The 23841-nt window shown below is 44.4% G+C and overlaps 2 protein-coding genes across 6 annotated transcripts in view; both read right to left on the bottom strand.

Moving 5' to 3' along the window:
• The window catches only part of Ckap5 (cytoskeleton associated protein 5), a 94478-nt gene extending 92789 nt beyond the window's left edge, over positions 1-1689 (bottom strand). For 2 of the 3 annotated variants that reach the window (XM_040745823.1, XM_040745827.1), the window contains exon 1: positions 1584-1689. The gene's annotated coding sequence lies outside the window, so the exon portion shown is untranslated. Of the gene's footprint in view, positions 1-1353; positions 1471-1583 lie in introns of those variants that run through there. The other variant, XM_040745825.1, reaches the window with a different exon arrangement.
• An 8174-nt stretch (positions 1690-9863) lies between these two features.
• Lrp4 (LDL receptor related protein 4) overlaps positions 9864-23841 on the bottom strand; it is a 53158-nt gene continuing 39180 nt past the window's right edge. Inside the window, exons 32-39 of one of the 3 annotated variants that reach the window (XM_040745829.1) lie at positions 21764-21908; positions 21438-21551; positions 20911-21046; positions 18291-18358; positions 16932-17019; positions 14599-14740; positions 13521-13579; positions 12078-12212 (exon numbers count right to left, since the gene is read on the bottom strand). In XM_040745829.1, the coding sequence (XP_040601763.1) occupies positions 13535-13579; positions 14599-14740; positions 16932-17019; positions 18291-18358; positions 20911-21046; positions 21438-21551; positions 21764-21908 (738 nt within the window). In that variant the 3' untranslated portion in view covers positions 12078-12212; positions 13521-13534. Of the gene's footprint in view, positions 12213-13520; positions 13580-14598; positions 14741-16931; positions 17020-18290; positions 18359-20910; positions 21047-21437; positions 21552-21763; positions 21909-23841 lie in introns of all 3 variants that reach the window. The other 2 variants (XM_040745830.1, XM_040745828.1) reach the window with 2 other exon arrangements.

The raw sequence follows: 23841 nt of genomic DNA, 5'->3' as shown, positions 1-23841 counted from the left end.
GTTGTGTAAAATTTTGGGACCAGAGAGGCAGTTTAAAGGGTAAAGGTTGTTTCCTACCAAGTGGGACCACTGAAGTTTAATCCCCAGAACCCACACAATGGAAGGAGAGAACTCTAGCAAGTTGTCTGACATCAGGCATGTGCACCCACCCCCACACACACAAAAAATAAAACATTTATGTGTATTGCCTGTGTACAAGTCTGTGTGCCACCTGTATACAGTGCCCATGGACACCTGAAGAGGGCGTCTGGCTACCTGGAACTGGAGTTACAGATGGCTGTGAGTAGGGTCATATGGGTGCTCACCCCCCAGGCTCACTGGAGGAACAATCACTGTCACAAAGTACTGAGCCCTATGTTAAAAAAAATTTTAAACAAAAACGTTGAGTACAATTTTACTACGTCGATTTTACTTACGCTGGCAACTAAATTGATTTTGATTTTTATACTAAACCTTACAGTTTGTCCAGTCCCTTTAATAAGTCTCAAATGGCTGTTTGCCTGATTTATATTCTTGCTCTTTGGGTCATAGAAGGACTTTCCAGGGTGATTGAAACGGAGAAAAAAAGGATTTCACCTTTCTAAAAATGAGCTTTCAGTTCTATAATTATGCATAACGTAAGGCAAGCATCCTATCTGGGCCAAGATTTAATGTCTTGGTTCCTAGGAGAATTAGAGCCGTGCATACATTTGGAGCAAGTTCTGCAAAACCTCTATTGATGCTGAATCAGAAACTCATTGTTAAGATTTCATCAACACGAATATATTCTGTAACACACAGCAGCCACTCTGGCAACATCTCTCTCATCATTTCCTGTGCAAGAAACAAAATGGGATGCATTCTATCTTGCCTGGCAATTATCACGACTTGGGTAGCTCTCAACAACAACGATTTGCTAAGAGCTTAAAAGTGAGAATCTCATTCACCTAGCTTCAAAGTGGCAAGGGCTGGGGTAACCTACACTACTGGCTATTGTACTGGTCCCCGAAACCTTCACAGCTGCAAAACACCCGAACTCTGCTGACACTTTCTGAGGGAAAAAACCAAGGGCGGGGCGATAAATGATCAGAATCGTTAAAAAAACAAAACCATCGCAGGTAGGGGACGCAGGTACGGAGCCAAGCCCGGGCACCACGCTCAGGTCCGGCTCTGAGGCGTCTAGGCCCTTCACACCCACCACAACCCTCCAGGGCTCTTGTTCATTCATTTGACAATTCCGCGAGGCGCACTCCACCAAGGGCCTGCTCGCTGGGCCCCCGCCCCAGTCTCGGACACCTCAGCCTCCAGGCGCGGCCCGGCGCCGCCCGCCAACCTCAGACGCTGCCGTAGCGCCCCGCCGCGCGCTCCGCTCACCTGAATCCCCGTCCGGGTCTCCGGCACAAGCGAGCGCCCACGCCCCCCGCCCTGCCAGCCGCGGGCTCTCCGGCCTCCGCCCCGCTTCGCCGCCTCAGACCTGCCGGGTTCGCGAGACCGCGGCGGCGCGCGTCCGCCGAGGGCCCCACCCGCGGACGGGGGTCGCCAGGCGCGCGCGACGCGGGGCCTCCAGGGTCCAGACTACTAGGTGAGGCCCACCTCCCACTCACCTCCGCCGGGTCAGAACCGAGGGGCCTGCTCTAAGCCGTTTAAAACCGCTTGGGCCGCCGCACACCCCGCAGTGTCCTCGCTGCTTATTGGTCCTCGGAAGACCGCCTCTAGCCCTTTCATTGGTCCGTTTGAAAGGACGGTGGGCACGCGCCGCCTGCGGTCTTAAAGGGGCAGCGCGGAGCTAGCTGCATTTCCTTGGGCTACTGCAGCCAATGGCTCCCAACGACTTCAGAACGAAGAGCGAAAGGTGTGTGGAAATCTGTGCATTCCCAGCCATCACCACGTTGCCTTTACCTAACTACAGATGTCTAAACTACTGTCAACATCTCTGCCTCTTTTTTTGAGAGTTTGCATTCACAAATATTGATTGTGCAGTTGTGTGCCAAGAGGGAAGGAAACAAGAGACAACTACAATGTAGTAGAAGGAGCCTCGAATGGAGGCAGGAGACTAAATTATACCCCTGGACTTCTTTTGAACAAATCACTTTTCTCAGTTAATGAGGACCTCCGTTTCCACCTGGAGGAAATGCAATACTTATGTTTTCCTCACAAATTTAATGTGAGGATTTAATACAACAAGCTGAGTGTCTAGGAATGGCCTTTATGAACTGCAATGCCTTCTGCAAATGCTTATTTTAAGAAGACAAGAAGAGGCTTTCATTTCATGAAATACGATCATCAAAATTCGATTTCATTACAGTTTACTTGTCTTATGGAGGGATGGTGGTGCATAACAGTCAGAGGATAATTTGCTAGGAGTTGGTTATCCGCTTCCATCAGATAGCTCAAATTCAGTTTGCCAGACTTGACAGCAAACACCTCTACCACCTGAGCCATCTTGACTGCTCTATTTTAGTTTTTGAGACAGAGTCCCACGCTTTAATCCAGGCTAGCCTGGAACTGGCACTATAGATCAGGCTGCCTCAAATTTGTGACATCACCCCACCTCCACCTTGCCAGTACTGGGATTACAGCATATGCAACACCATACCCAGATAAAATTCTTCCCTGAATCAATATCCAACATCCTATGAATATTAAGTTATAATATAATAATGATGTTTCCCTTACAAATTTAACATAAGGATTTATTATAATAAGGCAAAGAGGCAGTTAGATCTCTGAGTTCAAGACCAGCCTGGTCTACAAAGAGAGTTCCAGGACAACGAGGGCTACAAGGAGAAACCCTGTCTCAAGAAACCAAAATAAAATAAAACAAAAAGGTAAAGAAGAAGTTGTGAGTCTGGTAGTTCTAGGCACTCTAGGAATGAGTATGGAATTCAAGGCAAGCATCAGCTACGTAGTCCGTTAGAAGCCCACCAGGACTGCAGGAGATCACCTCAGAATAATATCTGGAGAAGTAAATGCTCAACTTCACTGTTAAATTTGAGTATAAATTTTTAGGAGGACACTTTTGGATCTACAGATTCTCTGGCCCAGTAATGTTATGCACATATACAAAGAAAAATGTGTAAAAATGTTACTGAGCCACTGGGAAGCTAGAAAAAAATCTGAAAATCGCATGGCCATCAAAAGAAAACCTTTTGCATAAATTATGGAATATCAAAAGAACATGTACAGTTGTTCAAAAGAATTTGATGGACCGAGCTGGGGAGGACAGCTCAGTGAGGGCAAGCATGAGGCCCTGGCTTGGGCTTCCCATCACCCGGGTCAAAGCCAGGTGTGGTAGTGTGCCTCTGTAACCCCAGCCCTGGGGGCAGGGCCATGTGGACCCTGCGGGCTGACTGGCTAGCCAGGCCAGACTAAACAGTGAGAACCAAGAGATCCTGCCTCAAAATAGGACAGAGCGCTGGAGAGTTGGCTCAGCAGTAAGAGCACTTTGCTGCTCTTGCAGAGGACCTGGGTTGGATTCCCAGCACCTACATGGCAGCTCTAAACCATCTGTAAGTCTAGTTCCAGGAGATCCAGTGCCCTCTTCTGAGTACCAGGCACACATGCAAGTAAAACACTCATATACATAAAATAATAAAATCTAAAAAGGGGGACAGGGTGAAGAGGACAAGGAAGACACCAGACATCTGACCTCCACATGGACACAATAGGAATAATTGCACTCACACACAGATGCACACATATGTATATGGCAGACACACACGTATGCTCACAAAACAGAATTTGACTATATTTGTTGGAGCAGAAAAGAAGAAATTTTATTATTTAAAAAGGCAAATTTAGCCGGGCGTTGGTGGCACACACCTTTTTTTTTTTTTTTTTTTTGAGACAGGGTTTCTCTGTATTGTCTTGGAGGCTGTCCTGGAACTCGCTTGGTAGACCAGGCTGGCCTCGAACTCACAGAGATCCACCTGCCTCTGCCTCCCAAGTGGCACACACCTTTTAATCCCAGCATTCAGGAGGCAGAGGCAGTTGAATCTCTGTGAGTTGAAGGCCAGCCTGGTCTACAGAGCAAGTTCCAGGACAGCCTCCAAAACAATACAAAGCAACCCTGTATCAAAAAACAAAACAAAAAGGCAAACTTAAGTGTATGTGTGTAAGTGTGTATATGCCTGAAGATGTTCATAGTATTCCTGGAATCACAAGAAGCTTAATATAAATGGAAATAAAGGGAGGAAAATTAGCATTTTACCAGTGATATGAATGGGGCAAGGGACAGGGAGAATGTCAATTAGCAGGCATAAAGACAAGAAAGTACATTATATATATGGGACTGAACTTAGGAATTTGAGGGTTTTGTTTGTTTTTGAAATTTTACATTTACTTTTTCTTTCTTGCTTTGTTTTTGAGACAGGGTTCTCACTCTACAGATCAGGCTGACCTTGAATTCAGAGATCCACATGCCTCTGGCTCCTGAGTGCTGGGATTAAAGGCATGCACCACCACCACCTGGTAGATTTCTTTCATTTATGTGTATGAATGTTTTCAGGAAGTCAGAAGAGGGCTTTGGATCGCCTAGTACTGGAGTTATGGATGACTGACAAAAGTCAGAGCTTAAGCAAATTAGTTAGCTTCTGAGTGAGGGTTGGTATCCTGGTTTGGAGTCTAATATAACAGCAGTGAAAAGGATAAGAAAAAATGAGTCCAAAGTGCTAGGATTAGAGCCCAGAGACAGGGAGGACTATTATTGCCCAGATGGAAGTGGGAAGTTAGGAGAGGCCTGCCCCAAGGGAAAGTAGGAAAGGTTAGTTTTATGTTTGTTTTCTGTCAAATACCAATGAGACATTCAAATGGAATCGTCCAAGAAGGCTTAGGAAATACCAATGGGAAGCTGGGAGACAAGATCAAGTCTTAAGTGGTATTGATTTGGGAGCTGCTTTCTACAGAGTGAATGAAATTACAGGGGGGAGAGAGCGGAAGGAGTAAAAGATAGGTGGTAAGAACAGAATTACATGTAAGGAAGGAGAGGAACCTTTGGAAAATGGATAAGGAATATGCAGAAACAGTCAAATACATAAACATATAGTTCATTGAAAAATTATCAAATATAGTCTGAAGAATACACTTAAAGGAGAGGCTGATAGCTACCTCAGATTTGCTCAGTAAAGGATGTGTGCAGCATGGGTGCTGGAGAGTTTTAGAACAAGATGGCAATTTTTTTTGTCTTCAACCTTATGTTGAAGGTGTGCATCTAAGATGTCAGAATCCATTCACTTATTCATTTGACAAATATTTATTGAATACCTATTATGGCGAGGGACTGTTTTAGGTATTTGGAATAGTCAGTGAACAAAACAGACACACACAAAAATTCCCTTCACTCAAGGAGCTTTTGCTATGGTGAGGAGACATAGATAATCAACACAAATAAATTAAACAGTATGTTCTTAGACTGAATTTTATATACACATGTATATGCGCGTGCTTGTAGAGGCCAGAAGTAGACATCAAGTGTCTTCTTCAATTGCTCTCCACGAAATTAAAAATTTTTAAATACATGGTTTCTTACTGAACCTGGAGCCCACCAATTTGGCTAGACTAGCTGGCTAGCAAGCCCCAGGGATCCTCCTGCCTCCAAGTCTCCGGCACTGGGATTGCAGAAATATATTATCATTCCTGGCTTTTTACAAATGATTGAACTCAGGGTTCTTCTGCCTGCACAGCAAGCACTTTACTGACTGAGGAATCTCCCCAGCCCCTTAAAGATATGCAACCATGGTTAGCCTGGAGCTTGCTGTGTAGATCAAGCTGGCCTTGAACTCAGAGAGATCTACTTGCCACTGCCTCCTGGGTGCTGGGATTAAAGGTATACACCACCACAGCCTGCTTAGGACAGTACTTTTTAAGGAAGTGGTCAGTTTAAGTTTATATTGAGATGATACTGGGCTGACTTAAAGGTGAAGGAGTTAGTCATGATTATATGTAAGAGTCAGGCAGAACCAACGGCTATACAAAAGCCCTGTGTTGAAGCACACACAGCAGGTTTGAGAAGCAGGGAAGCCAGTATAGCTGGAGCAGATGAATGGGAAGAGGAGGGGATGAATCTGATAGTGGAGGAAAGGAAGTGGCAGGACCCTAGGTCTTGTAGAAGCCTATATAGCATCTTTCCCGTAGCAAGTGCTCAGTGTTTGGCCAAAATCACCTGTGGCAGCCCAGGATTATCACTGAATAACACTTAAATTATTAGAGCTATTTGTGACTTCATCCCAGGGATGAACCCTCCCAAGGGTTCTAAACAAGAGTAGCATAGCACAGTACATATCAGGGATCAAAGTGAACACTGTATTCTTGGAACCAGAAACAGGAAACTCATGTCAAGTACTGTGGCTGCTGAGTAACTGTTAGGCATTTCTAAAAAGTCCATTAGGGTTGGAGCAGGTGCTCCTTCTGTTTATAACCACAAAGTGCATTCTGATTGAAGCATCCCAAGCCTGGGATGTAGATCCTTATTCCCAGCCTAAGAGGAACAGCTTCAGTGATTGAATTCCCTTTGCCTTCAGTCGAAGTGCTCCTGAATACTCCTCTGGAGATGATGGTGACACTAATACACATCTCAAGTGGCTCTGGGATTTGCGCTGTAACTGGTCTCCAAGATCATGAAGCCTTTCCTAGCTTACGCTCTGTCACAGTTAATAGGTACTGGTTAAATGAAGGAAAAAATAACCTTTTAAACAATGTCTTTACTTTCCTTACAGCCCATTTTTCCAGCCTCCAAAATGTAGACTATTCCAAGGAACTTTGACCACAGAAACATCAGTCTCATAAAGAGGAAGGAGGCAGAGGGAAAGATAGAAGTCACATTAGCCATCAACCAGCTCTTAAACCACAGGGAGGGGCAGGCTATGTGAGCTCTTGGCTCTTTATGTCCAACAAAGTGAAACAAACAAATTAGTTAGTTTAGTAACTAACTTAATCTTGGGCTTAAATTCAGAATCTTAGGCTGTCTGAGTCTGTTTTAACACTTAACTGGAAATAAAACTGTTCCCTATGCAGAGCAGGAGAATGATCTGGGAGACAAATAAATAGGCAAGCAAGGGAATGTTTGGAAACAGCGACTGACTGAACACTTGAGTCATTCTGTGTGAGGAGAAGCCATAGACTTTGGAAAAACAGAAAAGGGACCCAATTGTTCTTCCCCTCTGTTTGGTGGCAGTGTTGAGGCAGCAGCTCAGGCATTTGTGCACACTAGGCAAGAGGCCTATCACTAAGCTACATCCCCAGATCTTTGACACATTTCTTTTTTAATTATGTCCATAAATAGAAATCTGAGACCTCTTCAAATGTTAGTACTGTTTTCGCCCTTAGCTCTTGCAAATGCTTATCATCACTGCCTTTCAGGTTTCTTTAGGCCTAGGTTTGGATAAGTGTCAATTCATGTCACAAAGACCTTCCTGTCAGGCTCTGAGAGATGGTTCCATGGGTAAAGCTGCTTCCTGCCAGGACTGATGGTCTGAGTTGACAGGTCACAGAGAAGATTCCCATAGGTGGTCATCTGACTGCTATATACACATGGGCAATGTCGTGTGTATACACACACACACACACACACACACACACACACACACACACACATGTGCGCACACAATTCAGTATAAAAATCCTCTTCATTGGAACATCCTATACGCCACAGACCTTTTCATCTCAGGTTCCACCGTTTGTTCTTATAATACTGAAAGGCAGTGACCTCATTTGAATGTAATTTGCAAAAATGTAGTTAAGGCTAGTTTTATTTTTTAAAAAAATAGATGTATTTTAAAACATATATGTGTCTATATGTGCACTCTATACTTTCAATGCCCAAAAAGGCCAGAGCTAGATTCCTTGGAATTAGAGTTACAGGTGGGTGTGAGCTGCCATGTGGGTGTTGGGAACTGAATCTAGACCCTCTGCAGGAGCAGTAAGCACTCTTTAACTGCTAGGCTATTTGTCCAACCCATTTTGATGATTAAAAAATATATATTTACTTTTATTTTATATGCATAAGTGTTTTGTCTACCTACACCATATGTGTGCCTGGTATCCATGGAGACCAGAAAAGGGAATCAGATCCCCTGGAACTGGAGTTACAGATGGTGTGGGTCACAATGTGGGTATTGGGAATTAAGCCCAGGTTCTCTACAAGAGCAGGAAGTGCTCTTATAACAGAGCCATCTCTCCAGCCTGTTTTGTTCATTTTTGAGGACAAGTTTCACTAGCTCAGGCTGGCCTCAGAATGCTCCCATCTCAGCCTCCAGAATTCTGGGATCATAGGCACATGTAACCACTAGACTAGTTTGTTAAAATTCTGTGGTGGGTATGTGTTTATGTACGTACATGGAGGTCAAAAGTCACCCCTCATGAGCCATCCAGATCTCTCTCTCTCATACACACACACAGACACACACACACACACACAATTTTTTTTCTTTCAGTCTTGCAATTTGACAACTAGGCTAGGCAGTCTGGCCAGTAAGCCTCCAGGATCACCTATGAACATCTCTCCAATGCTGGAATTTCAAGTTTATGCCATCATTCTTGCCCCCCTCCCTTTTTATACAGGGTCTCATTATGTAGCCCTGGCTAGCCTTGAACTCACTAGATCAGGCTGGTCTACCACATCTGCCACCATTCCCTCTATGCCCCACAGAAAAGCAAGGTGTTTACTGACTCATCTTCTGCCAGTAAAGGGTTTAGGCTTTGTATCTGGAGAACTGGACAAGGAATTCTCAACCCTCCTCTCCGCCTTAAGAGTCTAAGATTGTTCTATTCTTGTTATGGGATTTTGTTTTCCTTTTAAAGAATGTTGGGAGAGAAAGGGTTTAGTTGTCATTGAACTATTTCATCAAGTTTTGTTTCTGGTTCACCTACCCACTGCCCAAACGGGGAAAATTATATATTGTGGTTTAGATCCAAATCTCTTGTCAATCAAACACAACTTTCTTACTTTTTTCATTTTTCTTCTACTTATTCTTTTGGGGAGTAGGTGTTGGTGAGGGTGCTGTGGTTTAGGTATTGGTGGTGCCTAATTATTGATGTTATTCTAGTAACAGTTTAGGCTTTAGAAAATCAACCATTGAAACTTAAAACCAAACTTTCTACATGTACATAGCATTAGGACTAGAAAGTTGCCTAATTTTTATAGGAATAACATGCCTAGAGAACCTGAGATGGGCTTCTTAGTGTCTTATTCTAGCCTTGACTTACAGTGGGTAAATTAAAAGAATAGGTTTTTGGTTTTTCAAGACAGGGTTTCTCTATGCAGTTCTGGCTATCCTAAAACTAACTCTGTAGACCAGACTGGACTTGAACTCACAGAGATCCACTTGCCTCTGCCTTTGGGTGCTGGGATCAAAGGTGTGGATCACCATGCCTGGCAGAATGTAGCTTTTTAAAAACGGGAGTCTTTGTATGTGTGGTATTGGAGATACAGCCAGTCCCATTCTGGGATTTTTTTCACACTGTGTTGGACAGATTTGCTGGTCACCGTCATTGCAAGGCAAAGTCAAGTTTTATGACATGGGAAACCTTAATGAATGAAAACAGAAGGAGAAGATTGATGGTATACATGCCATGACACTAGCTTCTGGAGAGGTCACCAATGATCATGACTGTGATCCTGTCTGGGCAGGCAGCTTCTGTCCACCCATCGAGCTGCCTTCAAGACGAAACCTGTCAATCGGGGTGGCATGCCAGTGAACTCTCTCACCTTGACCTGTGTTCTCAAGATGAGCTGAAACACCAACACAAAACCCACACCCTTTATTTCCCTTCATGGTTCACACATCTCTGAAGATGGAAGAGGCGATGTCCCCAAGTAGGTTTTCCACAGCATGGGTCTGCCAGATAGTGCAGGTGCAAAATTAGTCATGACTCCAAGTCAGCCAAAGTAATTAAGAAAAGCTAAATTTATATTAAATTATCATAAAGCCCTAAAACACTGAACATAGTGGTTAAATAACTCCAGAAAGTCCAATCTCTCCAGTGAGTAATGTTAAAATCATTACACATGAGCATGGGAAAATCACTTCCATTAGTTTAGGACAGAGAGATTTTTGCCCTTTGTACAGAGTAAATCAGTGCTCAAATAGATATTCCCTCAAACATGTCCTCCACATTCCGAACAGCCCAAGTGCAATAAGAACCTTGCCTCTTTCCACTCAGGAGGATGCCACTCCTCCTTTTTTTCTCCTCCTCCTCCCCAACTATGATTTTAAAGACTCAAATGCTGCCTTACTCAGGGTGAAATGTTCCTCTTAGAAGTGGCAATGCAGTTTTCTCAGTTGGTGTACTGGAAAAGGCCTGAGAACAAGGCGAATGGATTGACATCTGTCTCCTACTCCTATAACTGGCCAGAAAAGATTTGATCGGGTCCTGTTTTTCATGCATATGCTTGGCTGCTGATCTCTGAACAGCAATGACCATGAGAGATGTCTTAAATCAGGAAAGTTCCCCTCCATTCTTCGCTTCTGTCAATCTCTTTTGCTGCCTCGGTGTCTAGAGAGAAGTGCCTGGACTTGCTCTGGACTGGTTCTAACTACCTTTCTACTCCTTGCTCACCACGTTGCATCTTTGTTGGTCCCCCTTACCACTGGACTTTAGAGACTGACAGTGACACAAGGACAGTTTAGAAAAAGCACACCGAGACTCCCCTCTCTCAGAAGTGAAGAGCTAGGAAGAAATTTTAGGGCAGCACAAAAAGTCTCAGCTCTGCTGAGAGCAGCCCTTGGTGTAGAGGAGCATGAAGCAAGTGATGGCACTTTAGTGAGGCTGAGAAGAGCTGGCATGTGAGCTTTTCTACCCTAGAGCCACAGGTTGTGCCCATGAACTTGTGTCCCTGAGCACTTGAGAATGAACTCAAGAATTGCAGCCTCAAACTACTTCTCCTGAGCCCCTGGTATCTTGTGTCTCTCTAGTTGCTCTTCCTAGCCATTTAGGAAAATGTCTGGGCATCCTTTGGAAGGCTACAGAGTTGCTTCTCTTAGGATCCAAGAGAAAAGGAGACAAAGTCAGAATAGTGAAGCTCAGGTAGGATACTGTGCTTAATCTATGCAGAGCTTCTTAAATGTCTTAGAGGTCTGGTCTCCAAGGCCCACCCGTTGGTCTCTCAAGCTCACAACATGGTTAAAGGCTTGGGAAGAGGACTGGCCAGTAGCAGCACCGGGAGGGAGTTCCTATTAGTGAGTTGCCATGACAAGGGCCTCCAGTTATCCAAGGTAGAAATGGCCCCAGACATTCCAGCAGGAGAAAGAACAGCTTAAGCCACATCCACACTTCGCCTGTATTACAGCTCTGACAAAGCTGTGACTCCTGGGTGAGAAGAATGTCCACTGCCAGCAATGGACAAGACACCAGGGCTCAAACACCCCATAAAAACTTTTCATAATTACCAACACATGAGGCGGGAGGTTTCCCAAACACCCAGACCAGCTGGGGTGATTCTCCCTTCTTCTCTCAACCTCTATCCATTACCTTTTACCTGTGACCTCCAGTCCCAGCCCCTAGCAGGCCAGTTCACAGAGAAACCATCATGTCAGCTGTGATGGGGAAGAGTCTTACATCATCAATTGCGGTGGTGCTGCGGGCCAGGCACTGAGGGTGCCAAGGGAAGGGAAGACGGAGCTCTATGCTGACCAGGAATCATGCTGAACCCAGTTTCAGGGAGCCCAGGATAGAGTACAGGAGGTGAGGCTCATGGTAAACAGGTCTAAATTCTTGAGATGTGCCCTCATTTCTTGTCCCTGGGTAGTTGTGGGCTCAGGTGAGTAACAGGTTCTCTGGGGGTTTGGAAGCAGTTTGGAGTGGGAGGAGGAGGAAGATGAGCACATGGGAAAGGGGCCTGCTGTTATGTGACACAAATCCATAGAGGAGAAGGAGCAGGCAGGCAGGGACGAGAATGTGGGTACTTAGACCTGGCTCTCTGAGGAGAGCTTGTGTTCATGTTTCCAGCCCGTGTCTGGCAGAGAGCCCCGTCTTTCTGGAGTGGCTGCAGTGTGGACACTGCTACACTCAGACTGTTCTTCTTGCAGCAGCTGCTCTGTCTCCGTGTCATCTAGGGAGCCAGAACTGGCCTGGATGGACACCGTGTCTGTCTTCATGCATACATGATCCCGTAGAAGGCCCCCACGGGCGCTTCGAAGCTGCTTGAGGTCATCCCATTCAGCATCATCTCCAGAGAGGAGGCAAATTCCCTCTACAATTTTGATCTTCTCCTTGGTGTAATTGTGGTCAGGTCCACCCTGGGGTGGAGAATAGAGACACATAGTCAGTTAGCATCCTATATATGATTTCATGGTTAGCTGAAAATGGAAGCAGAACTGGACTAAAGTGGCTATGGAGGACAAAAGTCCCACAGACTAGTAGGTCAAAGCAAAGATGAGGTCCCAGCTAAGGGTAGCCGTGCTGATAATTACATAATCACAGAGGGAGGAGGAAAACCATGGCTTCTGGTCCTACATAGCCATTTACTAGCTATGTTATCTTGAGCAAATTACTTAGCACTTCTAAAACCCAATCTTCACATCTGCAGTGTAGGGGAATAACAGCATCTATAAGTCACACCAATTGTTGTACAGGTTAAATGAGGCAATTCATGGACTGCAACTGTTAGAGCACTGGACACAAGATACACTAAAACGTGATAGCTGTTGCTGTACTGCTACCATGGGTTATTAGTGGGACATCACGCCGACATAAGAAATCAAAAGCAATTCAGCATGCATTTATCCAGGGGTTTAAGTAGTATCATGTGCTAGTGTGTTGCATCATTCTTGTGGTTTATTAATGGGACATCATGCTGACATAAGTAATCAAAAACAACTGGCAAAAGCAATTCAGTGTGCATGTATTAGGGATTTTTATGTACTAGTTTACTTTGAATGATCTTTTTAATTGTGGTAGGAACATTTAGGAGGTAAGATTTGGGGAGTGAGATTTAGAAAAATCCTTGTATTTGTGTTCATAATATCCATCATTGAGATCCTGTAGCCTATAACTCTTTGGGGGAGGATACTCTGGACCTGATTCCACTAGCCCTGGGACCATCCCAAGCAACCTGCATCACTCTAAGGATAGCTCTGAGTTCTGCTCAAGTTTCTCTCTCCCTTCATGTATTCTTCAAGGGCGGCCTCACTCCTGACTTGTGGGTGATTCTAATTATCCTACTACTACTAGGAGCAAAAGGGCCATCATAGGTTGGGTTCCATCCCCTGGGGTAGAATCCATAGTCTCCAACCATTGCTTTCTGTTAGTAACAATTCAATTCCACATAGTTACTAAGGCCCTACATTAAGCAGATATTATGCTAGGTGCTTGATGATGGGCTCTGCCTTCAATCATGCAGAGAGACAGAGGTAGTTTGCAAGCACACACAGAGACTCCTATTCTCCCAGAACACCCTTCGAGCTGAAATTAGTGTGAGATAACACGCAGGCCCACTGAAAGTCCTCATCACAGAAATGCACTGGGTAAGTCGGGGAGTGGTGAGACACATAACAGTGGTAGTTCTGGGAACACCATTTCCTCTACACACAGAGAGCAACAGGTACCTGAAATCAGGAAATCAGAAGAGAAAGGGTGAAAGGCTGTCAGAGGGATGGAAGAGCTGCTGAGGAAGAAGCAGACAACAAAAGAAAGAGGTCACGCAGTTTCCTTTTCCTGTCTATGGCAGTGCAGGTGGGCTAGCCTGTGCTGCACGGCTGAGTTACACATTTGGACCTGTTTCTCAGTTCTGATAGTCTTCATTGTGATTCTTCTCTGGGACATCCCACATTCTAGGAACCCAAGAATCCTTAAGAGTCTTTCCCAGGAATAGAGGAGAGGTTTCCCATCCCCAGAACTGTAGGCAGCCTTGTGCATTATAGTGGCAGCTTTTTAAATACAGGAATCCCTGGATCCAGAAAGTGTAGGATTACTGTGTACAGTGAGGGTCCTGCAGGGTTGACTACTAAACACATCAGAGCAGACTGAAAAGGGCCTTCTTAGGGAAGAGCTTGAAGAAGGTTACAGGATTTTAGAAGGAATCAAGTTCTACTAGATTAGAAAAATCTGACATCTTAGACCTCAGATCCCTGCAGAAAAGGAACTATTTTTCATTCCTAAATCAGTAAATAATTTTGTAATGACTTAACAAAAAAATTTTAAAAATATATAAAATCTTCAGGTTTCTAGAAAAATCTCTTAAAACCTTAAGAGCAAGGATAAAAAAGCTAGCCCTTCCCAACAACAGGGGCTTGGATCAGTGATTAGAGAAGGAAAGAGTACAGGCTCTTGGATTTGGGAGTGTTGTCTAAAAAACTCCCTTGCTTTAGAGGGGTACAGCCCCAGCCCAGAGGGATGACACTCCATGAAGAAAAGCATCCATAAACCTGGAAAATCTGCTTCAGGGAGATAGATAGATACTCACTGCTTTCAGACCTAAATCTTCTAGTCTTGCCTTTACTATGGCCCCCCAAAGATTCTTTATCTCTGCAGAAACCAAAATTGCACTCAGTTTTATGTTCACTATAATTTCCAAAATGGTAGATTGAACAGCACACAGACCTTACTCATCAACTTAGGCAATTCAGTTATAATTCCTCTCTCCTGCTCCCCAACCTCTAGAAAAACCTAAATAAATATTGTTACCTCTTTCTTATAGCACAGTTGATTATATATGGCTGGTTTGGGAACTGCTTCAATTTTCACTTCCTGAGTGGAGGTTCGGTAGGAAGGATTGCTGTAGGTCAAGTTCCCCATCCCAGGATCGGTGAATTTGGATTTTCTGTGTCTTCAAAAGGAAAAATTAAGCAGAAATTAGTTGAGCTCTTTATAGGAATGATACCGGGGGAAGATGTAACCCATGTGGGAAGCAGCCTCTGTGTAGGTCCCAGTGACCGGCTCCTGGCATTGACACTCTTCTGAATTCCACCCCTCGAGTGTGGGCTGGAGTTGGTGACTCACTTCTAGTGAACCCATTATGCAAAAGTACTAGATACTAGATTTGCTTCCATCTTGAGTGATGCATCCTACCTCCCTTTCTCTCTTTCTTTAAAGAAACTGCCATGTTGTAAGTTTCTTTATAGAAAGGTCCCCAAGCAAGCAGCAGACCAATATCCCGTAAGAAATTGAATCCTGCAACAATTATTTGAGTAGATGTGGAAGGTGGTTTTTCCAGTCAAGCCCCAAGATGAGGTCATAACTCTGGCTGTTACCCAGATTACAACCTGTTAGAGACACAGTGAATCTGCATCCAGATTTCTATTCCACATGAACTGTGAGCCATGAATGGTTATCATACTCATTTTGGGTTACTTGCTAGGCAGAGATGAATCTTTGTTCTAATTCCATCCCTGTGACCTACTAGCTGGAATATGAATAGACATAACCTAATCTTTTTGAAGCTTAGATCTTTGTCTGTATAGTGAGGAGTAATACTTCTGTTACCAGGTGTGCTGGCTAGGTTTACACACAAGCTATAGTCACCTGGGAGGAGGGAACCTCAACTGAGAAAAATGAGTCTATAACAGTGGCTCTCAACCTGTGGGTCGTGACTGCTCAACAAACCTCTATCTCCAAAAATATTTACATTACTATACATAACAGTAGAAAAATTACAGTTATGAAGTAGCAACGAAAGTAATTTTATGGTTGGGGTCATCACAACATAAAGAACTATATTAAAGGGTCACAGCATTAGGAAGGTTGAGAACCAGTGGTCTGCAAGCAGACAAGCCTGTAGTGCATTTTCTTTTTAGTGATCGGTGTGGGAGGTTGCAGTTCATTGTAGGTGGGGACACCTCTAGGCTGGTGGTTTAGGTTCTGTAAGAAAGTATGCTGGAAGCCCAGTGTGGTGGTGCATCCCCTTAATCCCAGCACTTTGGAGGCAGAGACAGTGAATCCCTGAGTTTGAGGCCAGCCTGGTCTATAGAGAGTTCTAGGACAGAGAACCTGTCTCAAAAAATAACAGAGAGAGAGAGAGAGAGAGAGAGAGAGAGAGAGAGAGAGAGAGAGAGAGAGAGAGAGAGAGAGAGAGAGAGGAAGAGAGAGGAAGAGAGGAAGAGAGGAAGAGAGGAAGAAAGAAAGAAAACAGACTGGGTAAGCCATGAAAAGCAAGTCTGTAAGCAGCCTCTGCCTCAGCTCCTGCCCAGGTTCCTGCCATGAATTCCTTTGATTTTAACAATGATGTGGAATCAAAACAAAGCTTTTCCTCCCCAGGTTTTTGGTCACAGTGTTTCAGTACAGGGATAGAAATGCTAAGATTACCAGGTTTAATGGGATACTGTCCCATTAAAAGGCAAGTTCTATTATTATTATATTATTTTCTGTGGCAGCTGCATTATTAGATTATTATTTTCAATGGGGGCTGCAAAATTCAGATAGTTTTGTTGTTTGCAATGTTTAAAACACTGGAAAGAGCTGGGCGGTGGTGGTACATGCCTTCAATCCCAGAACTTGGGAGGCAGAGGCAGGCAGATCTATGTGAGTTTGAGGCCAGCCTGGTCTACAGAGTGAGTTCCAGGACATGCTCCAATGCTACACAGAGAAACCCTATTTTGGAGGAAAAAACAAACCAAACCAAAACCACTGGGAAGAAAATATATACAAAAAGGTACATTAAAGGATCCAAAATTGAAAATGACACATTGTGCATTCTCAAAGTGATTTCTAGAGAGCAATGCTATTTCAACTATGTTGAGGTAAAAAGTTGTATTGTGTGAAGGGAAGACCATTTCTAGTTCCAATGGTTTGAGGTAGAGGTGGTTATGGAAAAAGTCAGCCACTCCGTAATGAAACTGCTGAGGTTGTGACAGAAGAAGAGTAATTAAACCACTCTCTCCTTCTGCTACTCCAACCAGGAGCCCAGTGGTCAAACTAGGCTGTGTGGAGGGGTATTCAGCAAACTGTGAAGCTTTAAGAGAACCTAGATACGCTAACAGGGACCAAAGAGCATGCCACCCACACAGCAAGGCTGAGGTTACCTGTATAGCATCAGAGCTGCAATCACCACCAGAACCAAGAGAAGACTGAGGAGTCCACCGATGGCATAGCTGATGTGAAGTCCTTCCCCTAGGAGAGCAGAGACATACTGGGCAAGAACTGCTGACCGCCTGCTAGCCGTGGTTGGTGTGAGGGTGCCCTTTATCTGTGTGGGGCTGCATTTTGTCTGAGGATAGTGAAGGGTCGCAGAAGCAAGGGGCAGGAGATGGATGGGAAGCATCTCCAATACCAGCCTCAACACTTACTTACTATTGTGATGTAAGACAAGATGCTTAACTTCTAAGTGCACACTTCCCATTAGCTAAACATAACTAGTGGAAATTAAATGACAGTTCACATGTACAGATAGTAACTCCCTCCAATTTGTGATTTCTCTTTCTGGCATTCTAGTTACCTATCATCAATGACGGCCTGAAAATACTATTATATTTCAATGAGAATTAAAATATTTGTAGAGAAAAGAGCAATAATATCTATATAACTTTATTATAGTAGATTGTTATAATTGTTTTATTGCATTATTAATCACTGTTGCTAATATCTTCCTCGACCTAACATAAAAAGTAAACTTTATTATAGATGTTGTATGTATAGGAAAAACCATAGTGTAATAGGATTCAGTACTACCTGAGGTTTCAGGTTTATTGGTGAGTTTAGAATGTATCTTTCATGGATAAGGAGGCTGTGTTGGTTATTTTGTTTTGTTTTGAACTTGACCTGTATTTTTAAATTGGCCTGTGTGGGAATTTTCTAGATTAAAGATTGATGTGGGTGAGCCTATTCCATGGGGAGGGCAGCTCCACCCCTGGGTAGGCAGTCCTAAGAAAGGACTTACTTACAGAAAGCAGGCTGAGCCAGCCACGAGAAGCAGTAAGCAGCATCCTCCGTGGCCTCTGCCTCAGCTCCTGCCCTGACTTCCTTCAGTGACAGAGCCTGAGAGTTACATGGTCTCTGTCACAGCAATAGAAACCCTAACTAAGACAGGGCACTGTAGTACTCACACATACATATCCATGGTATATAATGCTTATCAAATGCCTGAAAGGTACTTTGTAAGTGGTGACTCCTGGGACTGTCATTTCTGTGGATGTAGTCAGTGAAAAGAATTCATCAACCCTGTAAGACTCCTCACAAAAGCTAGGGAAGAAATGAGTGGAGATTTAAGTCTATAAAGCTAGGTGTGTTGGTGGACCCACACCGTAGTTGCAGCACTTGAGAGACTAGAGGCAGGAAGATTCAGGGTTTGAGGCCAGCATGGCTTCCATACTAATAAATAGTCTGCTTCCAAAACAGATAAACAGAAGAATCTTTTCCACAGCAGTTCTGTTTTTAGGACCTACCTGGAGCAGCAGGTACAGCCTCATTGGAATGTACACAGAGGCCCAGCTGGGCATCCCTTTCAGAGCATCTGTGGGGTGTGAAAACAGGCATGAAAGCTTACAAGACTCAGCTACCCTCACTTCTTCCACGAAAGGAGGAAAGGGCTGTGAATAGGGCTTCAGGCTTGAAAGAATCTACTAGGAGATGGCTCAGCAGGTAAAGGCTCTTGCTACCACGCCTGATGACCTGAGTTTGACCCCTGGAATACACATGGTAGAAGAAGAGCACCAACTCCTACAACTTGTCCCTGACCTCGCATGTGCTTGAATATGCGCCCCCCCAATGGTATAAAAATGAAATGTATTAAACTAAGCACAGTGATATTAAACTAAGCATAGTGATACAGGCCTTTAATCCCAGCACTTGGGAGGCAGAAGTTTGAGGCCAGTCTGGTCTACATAGTGAGAGCCTGTCTCAAAAAACAGAGAGAGAGAGAGAGAGAGAGAGAGAGAGAGAGAGAGAGAGAGAGAGAGAGAGAAGTGTTTTTCAACTGCTATGCCATGTTTAAATAGGTTTTCAATTATGTTACCTTAAAAGTAGCAGTTTTAGAGTGAGCTAGACATAGTTCTAAGGACACCAATTCAAATCTTTCTTTCTTTCTTTTCTTTTCTTTCTTTCTTTTTTTTTTTTTTTTTTTTTTTTTTTTTTTGGTTTTTCAAGACAGGGTTTCTCTGTATTGCTTTGGAGCCTGTCATGGAACTCACTCTGTAAACCAGGCTGGTCTCAAACTCACAGAGATCCACCTGCCTCTGCCTCCCAAGTGCTGGGATTAAAGGCGTGTGCCACCAATGCCCAGCTCAAATCTTTCTTATACTATAAGAATTAATGGGAAATAGCTGCTAACCAAGCAAATCTGGTTAGTTATCACAAGGTTAAAAAAACCTTGTTTTTCTTGCCTCCACTCTTTCACAAGGGAATAAGCGAGACATCCAGAGGGAGTGCCCAGCTAGTGCACCTGCAATGCTCAGAAGGTTACTGGCATATTATGGCAGACAATTGGAGACACCTCCCAACAGCCTGAAGGAAAGCCCTACAGACAGCCCAGGAGCATCTGAAGCCAAGACACAATGAATCTTCAACTGGAACTCCACTAGGAAAGGCATGAGGAAGTGGATGTGGGAACAGCTGTAATCCCAGCACTTGGAGGATCCCTAAACGACATAGTGTCCCTGTCTGGAAAAAAAGTTCAGGTGGAATGAGAGGTGAGGTGGATAGAATCAGTATATATATGAAATTGTCAAAGAGTAAGTGAAAAAATGACAGAAATGATTGTTATTATTGTTTCTTCAATTGTGGGACACAAGCACATAAAAATGGCCTATTAACTAAAAAAAATAGAGGAGATTTTCTCCTTTTAGTACCTATGTTCTGCTTAGTTATATGGATGGGGTTTTTCTTTAAAGTTATATTCCAGCTAACATACTTAAATAATCAAGGCATTTATTATCACAGACTAGAAGGAAATAACAAAGGAGGCTGGGAGGTAACAGTGCAAGCCTTTAATCCCAGCCCTCGGGAGGCAGGGACAGGTGGATCTCTACAATGAGAGTTCCAGGACGGCCAGAAAAACAGTCTCGAAAAACCAAAAGGAACAAGGGGCCGGACTGGTGGAGGAGCGCTGGAGCTTGCTGGCCTTGACAACTGGCGAGCTCTAAGGTTAGGAAGAGACCATGTCTCAAAAAATAAGGTGGGAAGCAACTGAGGACGGCACTCCACATTGACCTGTGGGCTCCACATGCACATAGGAATGCCTATGTACATACACAGTTAGAAAAATGTCTGAGGAGGGTCCAGATGTTTCCCAAATACACCTAGGAGCGAGGAGTATAGCTCAGCAGTAGAGTACCTGCCTAGCACGTATGGAGTTCACTTTCCAGCACTGTGAAAACAACAAAAAGATTCTTTTTTTTTTCCCCCGAAACAGGGTTTCTCTGTATTGTTTTGGAGGCTGTCCTGGAACTCGCTCTGTAGAGCCAGCTGGCCTCGAACTCACAGAGACCCACCTGCCTTTACCTCCCGAGTGCTGGGATTAAAGGCGTGCGCCACCACCGCCCAGCGTGCTAACAAAAAGATTCTTAAGAAAATATAAGAGTAAAGATGATGGGTAACATTTCAAAGTTAGTGAGACGCGCACATGCTCACAGTTGGATGCTTGTTTTCTTTACAGACTGCATAGAACACAGAGTAGAGCAGACAGCATTTGCTTTAGATCATATACAATCTTAGCACTTTGGAGACACTGAGCTTAGAGAACTGATTTTGGAGCTACTGCTTCTGCTTTCAAAATTGAAATCAGGAGGCTAGGCATTAGTGGGTCTCTATGAATTCGAGGCCAGCCTGATCTACAGAGCAAGTTCCAGGACAGAGAAACTCTGTCTCAGGCATACACATAGGGGTAGGAGTAGAAATCATGAAGTAATCTACAATTTAAATATCACACCATGTCTCACATAATAAGGTCTGGTGGCTAATGATCTCTCATCTGCCAGATTATGAAACTGGGACAATGCTCTACTAGGAGAGCACGGTGATGTGAATCCAGACCCGCAACCGTGTACTGATGGACCTGCCCCTACTTACCTTCCTTCCGCTCCCTCCAGAGATGTGCGGGTCCTGGTGGTAGGAGAACGCAAGGTGGTGGGCAATGTGTTGGGTAACACTGGGCTCTTTTCACTCATGCTGGTGGCTCTGGGAATGGGTGGCGCTAGGCCAGGTACTGGAGAGAAAAGAGGATTGGAACAGGCTCCTAGAAACCTATATATAGTTCAAGAGTAGCAGCTAGAAGTCTTGAAAGAATCTTTGGGATTCCCTAACCTCAGGCACTCTCATTTCTTGCAGGACTTGGACTCAGTATTAGTGGTTCTAGATAAAACCGCTGGCTCACGATTAGGAATAGAGATGATGATCTGATGGTCTCTAGCAAGACATCAGGAATGCAGAGTTCTGTTCTAGTAAATGCCAGGGGCCAGACAAGGCCAGGTCCAAGCACTACAAAGCCCAAGCATCCAGTTCATTGACATTATCTCAGTATGATGCTACCTAAAAGGACAGAGTTGAGGCTGCCAGCCCCCTCCCTTTTCAAGGGCTCTGTTGTTCCAAGAACTCACCAAGGGAGCAGGGCTGACTGTCTGGCTCATCAGGACAGGCACACACAAAGTCAGAGGCTCTGGCAAAGCAGAGGTGGGTACAGCCACCATTGTTCACACCACAGGCGTTGGTCCCTGGAGACAAAGCAGATGTCTGGTCTGAGACAGAACAGGGTCTCCAAGTCTCACACTTCTCAAAGGGGAGGAAATCCAGGGCAATAGGGCAGGAAGGGGATAACTACAAGGTCTTCTTGTGGCTCCAATTATGTTGGTCACTAACAGTCCTTGTGGTGAGCAGAGTCAGTCTTGCTGATTGTGAGGAAAGGGCTCAGTTCCCAGGGACCCACCTGTCTGCCGCTGAGGGGACACCACGATGATATCCATGAGTCCTTCCACATTGGCCAGCACTGTCTCCTTGCTGCGGCCTGAGTACTTGTCGACACGCTGGATGGACTTGGTCTGCCAGTCTGTCCAGTAGATCCACCTGTCCTGCTACTCAATAAAGAACCCAGAAGAAGCATTCAGCAGCCGGATCCCAGTGCCACTGCTGTGCCTCAGCGTGTGCTCTCCTCTGCTGAAATGCCTTCTGTCCCCGATCCCCAGATCAATTCTACGTACCCCCAGATGTTCTGGAAACCACTCCAGATTCATGGAGTACTTCCCCCCTCCACACTGCTCTGCACCACGTAGCTACTCCACATGGAGTTTTGGCACTTAGTAGTAAATTGCTTGTGTTTCTACCTGCTCCATCCATCCCACTCAGTTTTTTTTGTTTGTTTGTTTGTCTGATTGATTGTTTATCTAGTTTGTTTTTGTTTATTGAAGCAGGGTCTTATGCAGCTCAGGTTAGTCTCAAACTTTCTATGTAACTGAGAATGGCTTTGAACTCCTAATCCTTCTGCCTCTATCTCCCAACTGCTGGAATGATAGGCATACCCCACCACACCTAGCTAAGTTTTGCTTTTTTGAGACTGAGTCTTGCTATGCAGCCCAGGTTAGCCTGGAACTCACTTGTGCTTCTGGCAGGCCTCACACTCAAGAACCTCTCGCCATCTGGGCAGTAGTGGCACATATCTTATCTTTAATCTCAGCGCTCAAGAGGCAGAGGCAGGCGGATCTCTTTGAATTCAGGACCAGCCTGGTCTACAGAGTGAATTCCAGGACAGCCAGAACTACACAGAGAAAGCCTGTCTTAAAAAACAAACAAACTAACTAACAAACAAACAAAAACCCCAAACCCCAAACCCAAAACAAAAGAACCTCTTGCCTCTTCCTCCCAAGTGCTAGAGTTAGAGCCATATAACACCAGGCCCAGTCCAATTCATTCCTTCAAGGACAAGAAAGTGCTTGGTCATCTGTGTCTATAGCACCTATACTCAGTCCTTAGTCAAATGAAAGAAGAGTTCACTACCCAGAAAATAGAAATCCAGAGGTTCATTTCAGCCTTTGCTGTTTTGGTCTTTTTGTTCAGTGCCCTGGCTCAAATCCTCTGCTTATTTCTATGGACAGTTTCTTGACCATGTATTGGTGGGTAAGGTTCCTAGCCAAGGTTGAAAGGGGACATGAAACATTAGTCTCCTCGATGGTAGAATGTTAGAGATTCTGGAGGACACTTGTAGATTGAAAAAATATATTCAGTATTAGCCTATCGTCAGGTAAACCTAGACAAAAACCTTTCTGACTAATAAAACCAAATATACAATACAAGGCTGGGCACATAGCTCTGCGGCAGTGCTATGTGGGGTTCAATTCCTGGCATCCAAAAGAAAGAGTGTAGGGCTGGAGAGATGGCTCAGAGGTTAAGAGCACTATCTGTTCTTCCAGAGGTCTTAAATTCAATTCCCAGCAACCACATGGTGGCTCACAACCATCTGGTGCCCTCTTCTGGCCTGCAGGCACACATGCAGGCAGAACACTGTATAAGTAATAAATAAGTAAATGGTTTTAAAAAGGAAAGGAAGAAAGAAACAGTGTAGAGTGGATGATGTTTGTCAAGCAGGCAGAACTTAAATGTCTGAGAATGTGTCCTAGACTCAGTCTTCCTTATCCTATCCCAAATTATCTTTGTCCTCCTTTTCTTTTCTTTCTTTTTTTTTTTTTTGAGACAGGGTCATATAAAGCCCAGATTAGCCTCAAACTACCTATGTAACTGAGGATTACCTTGAACTCCTAATCCTCCTGCCTCCACCTTCTAATTGCTGGAATTTACAACCTTATGCTACCACATAGTTCTCTCAAGTTAGCCTTCGGCATGGAACTTCCCCAAAATGACAGCTAAGAATAACTGAAATGGTTACATTCCATGGCTAATCTTTTTTTCTGAGACGGGGTCTTGTTATGTTTCCCTTTCTAGCATGGCCTTGAACTCACAGAGATCCATCTGCCTCTGTAAACCACCTCACCTGACTAGATGGTTAATTCTAGA

The sequence above is a fragment of the Mesocricetus auratus genome, unplaced genomic scaffold (genome assembly GCF_017639785.1).
Source record: "Mesocricetus auratus isolate SY011 unplaced genomic scaffold, BCM_Maur_2.0 Super-Scaffold_100004, whole genome shotgun sequence".
Classification (NCBI taxonomy): domain Eukaryota; kingdom Metazoa; phylum Chordata; class Mammalia; order Rodentia; family Cricetidae; genus Mesocricetus; species Mesocricetus auratus.
The sequence above is the reverse complement of the archived record's forward strand: the minus strand, read 5'-3'. Positions and strand labels throughout refer to the sequence as shown.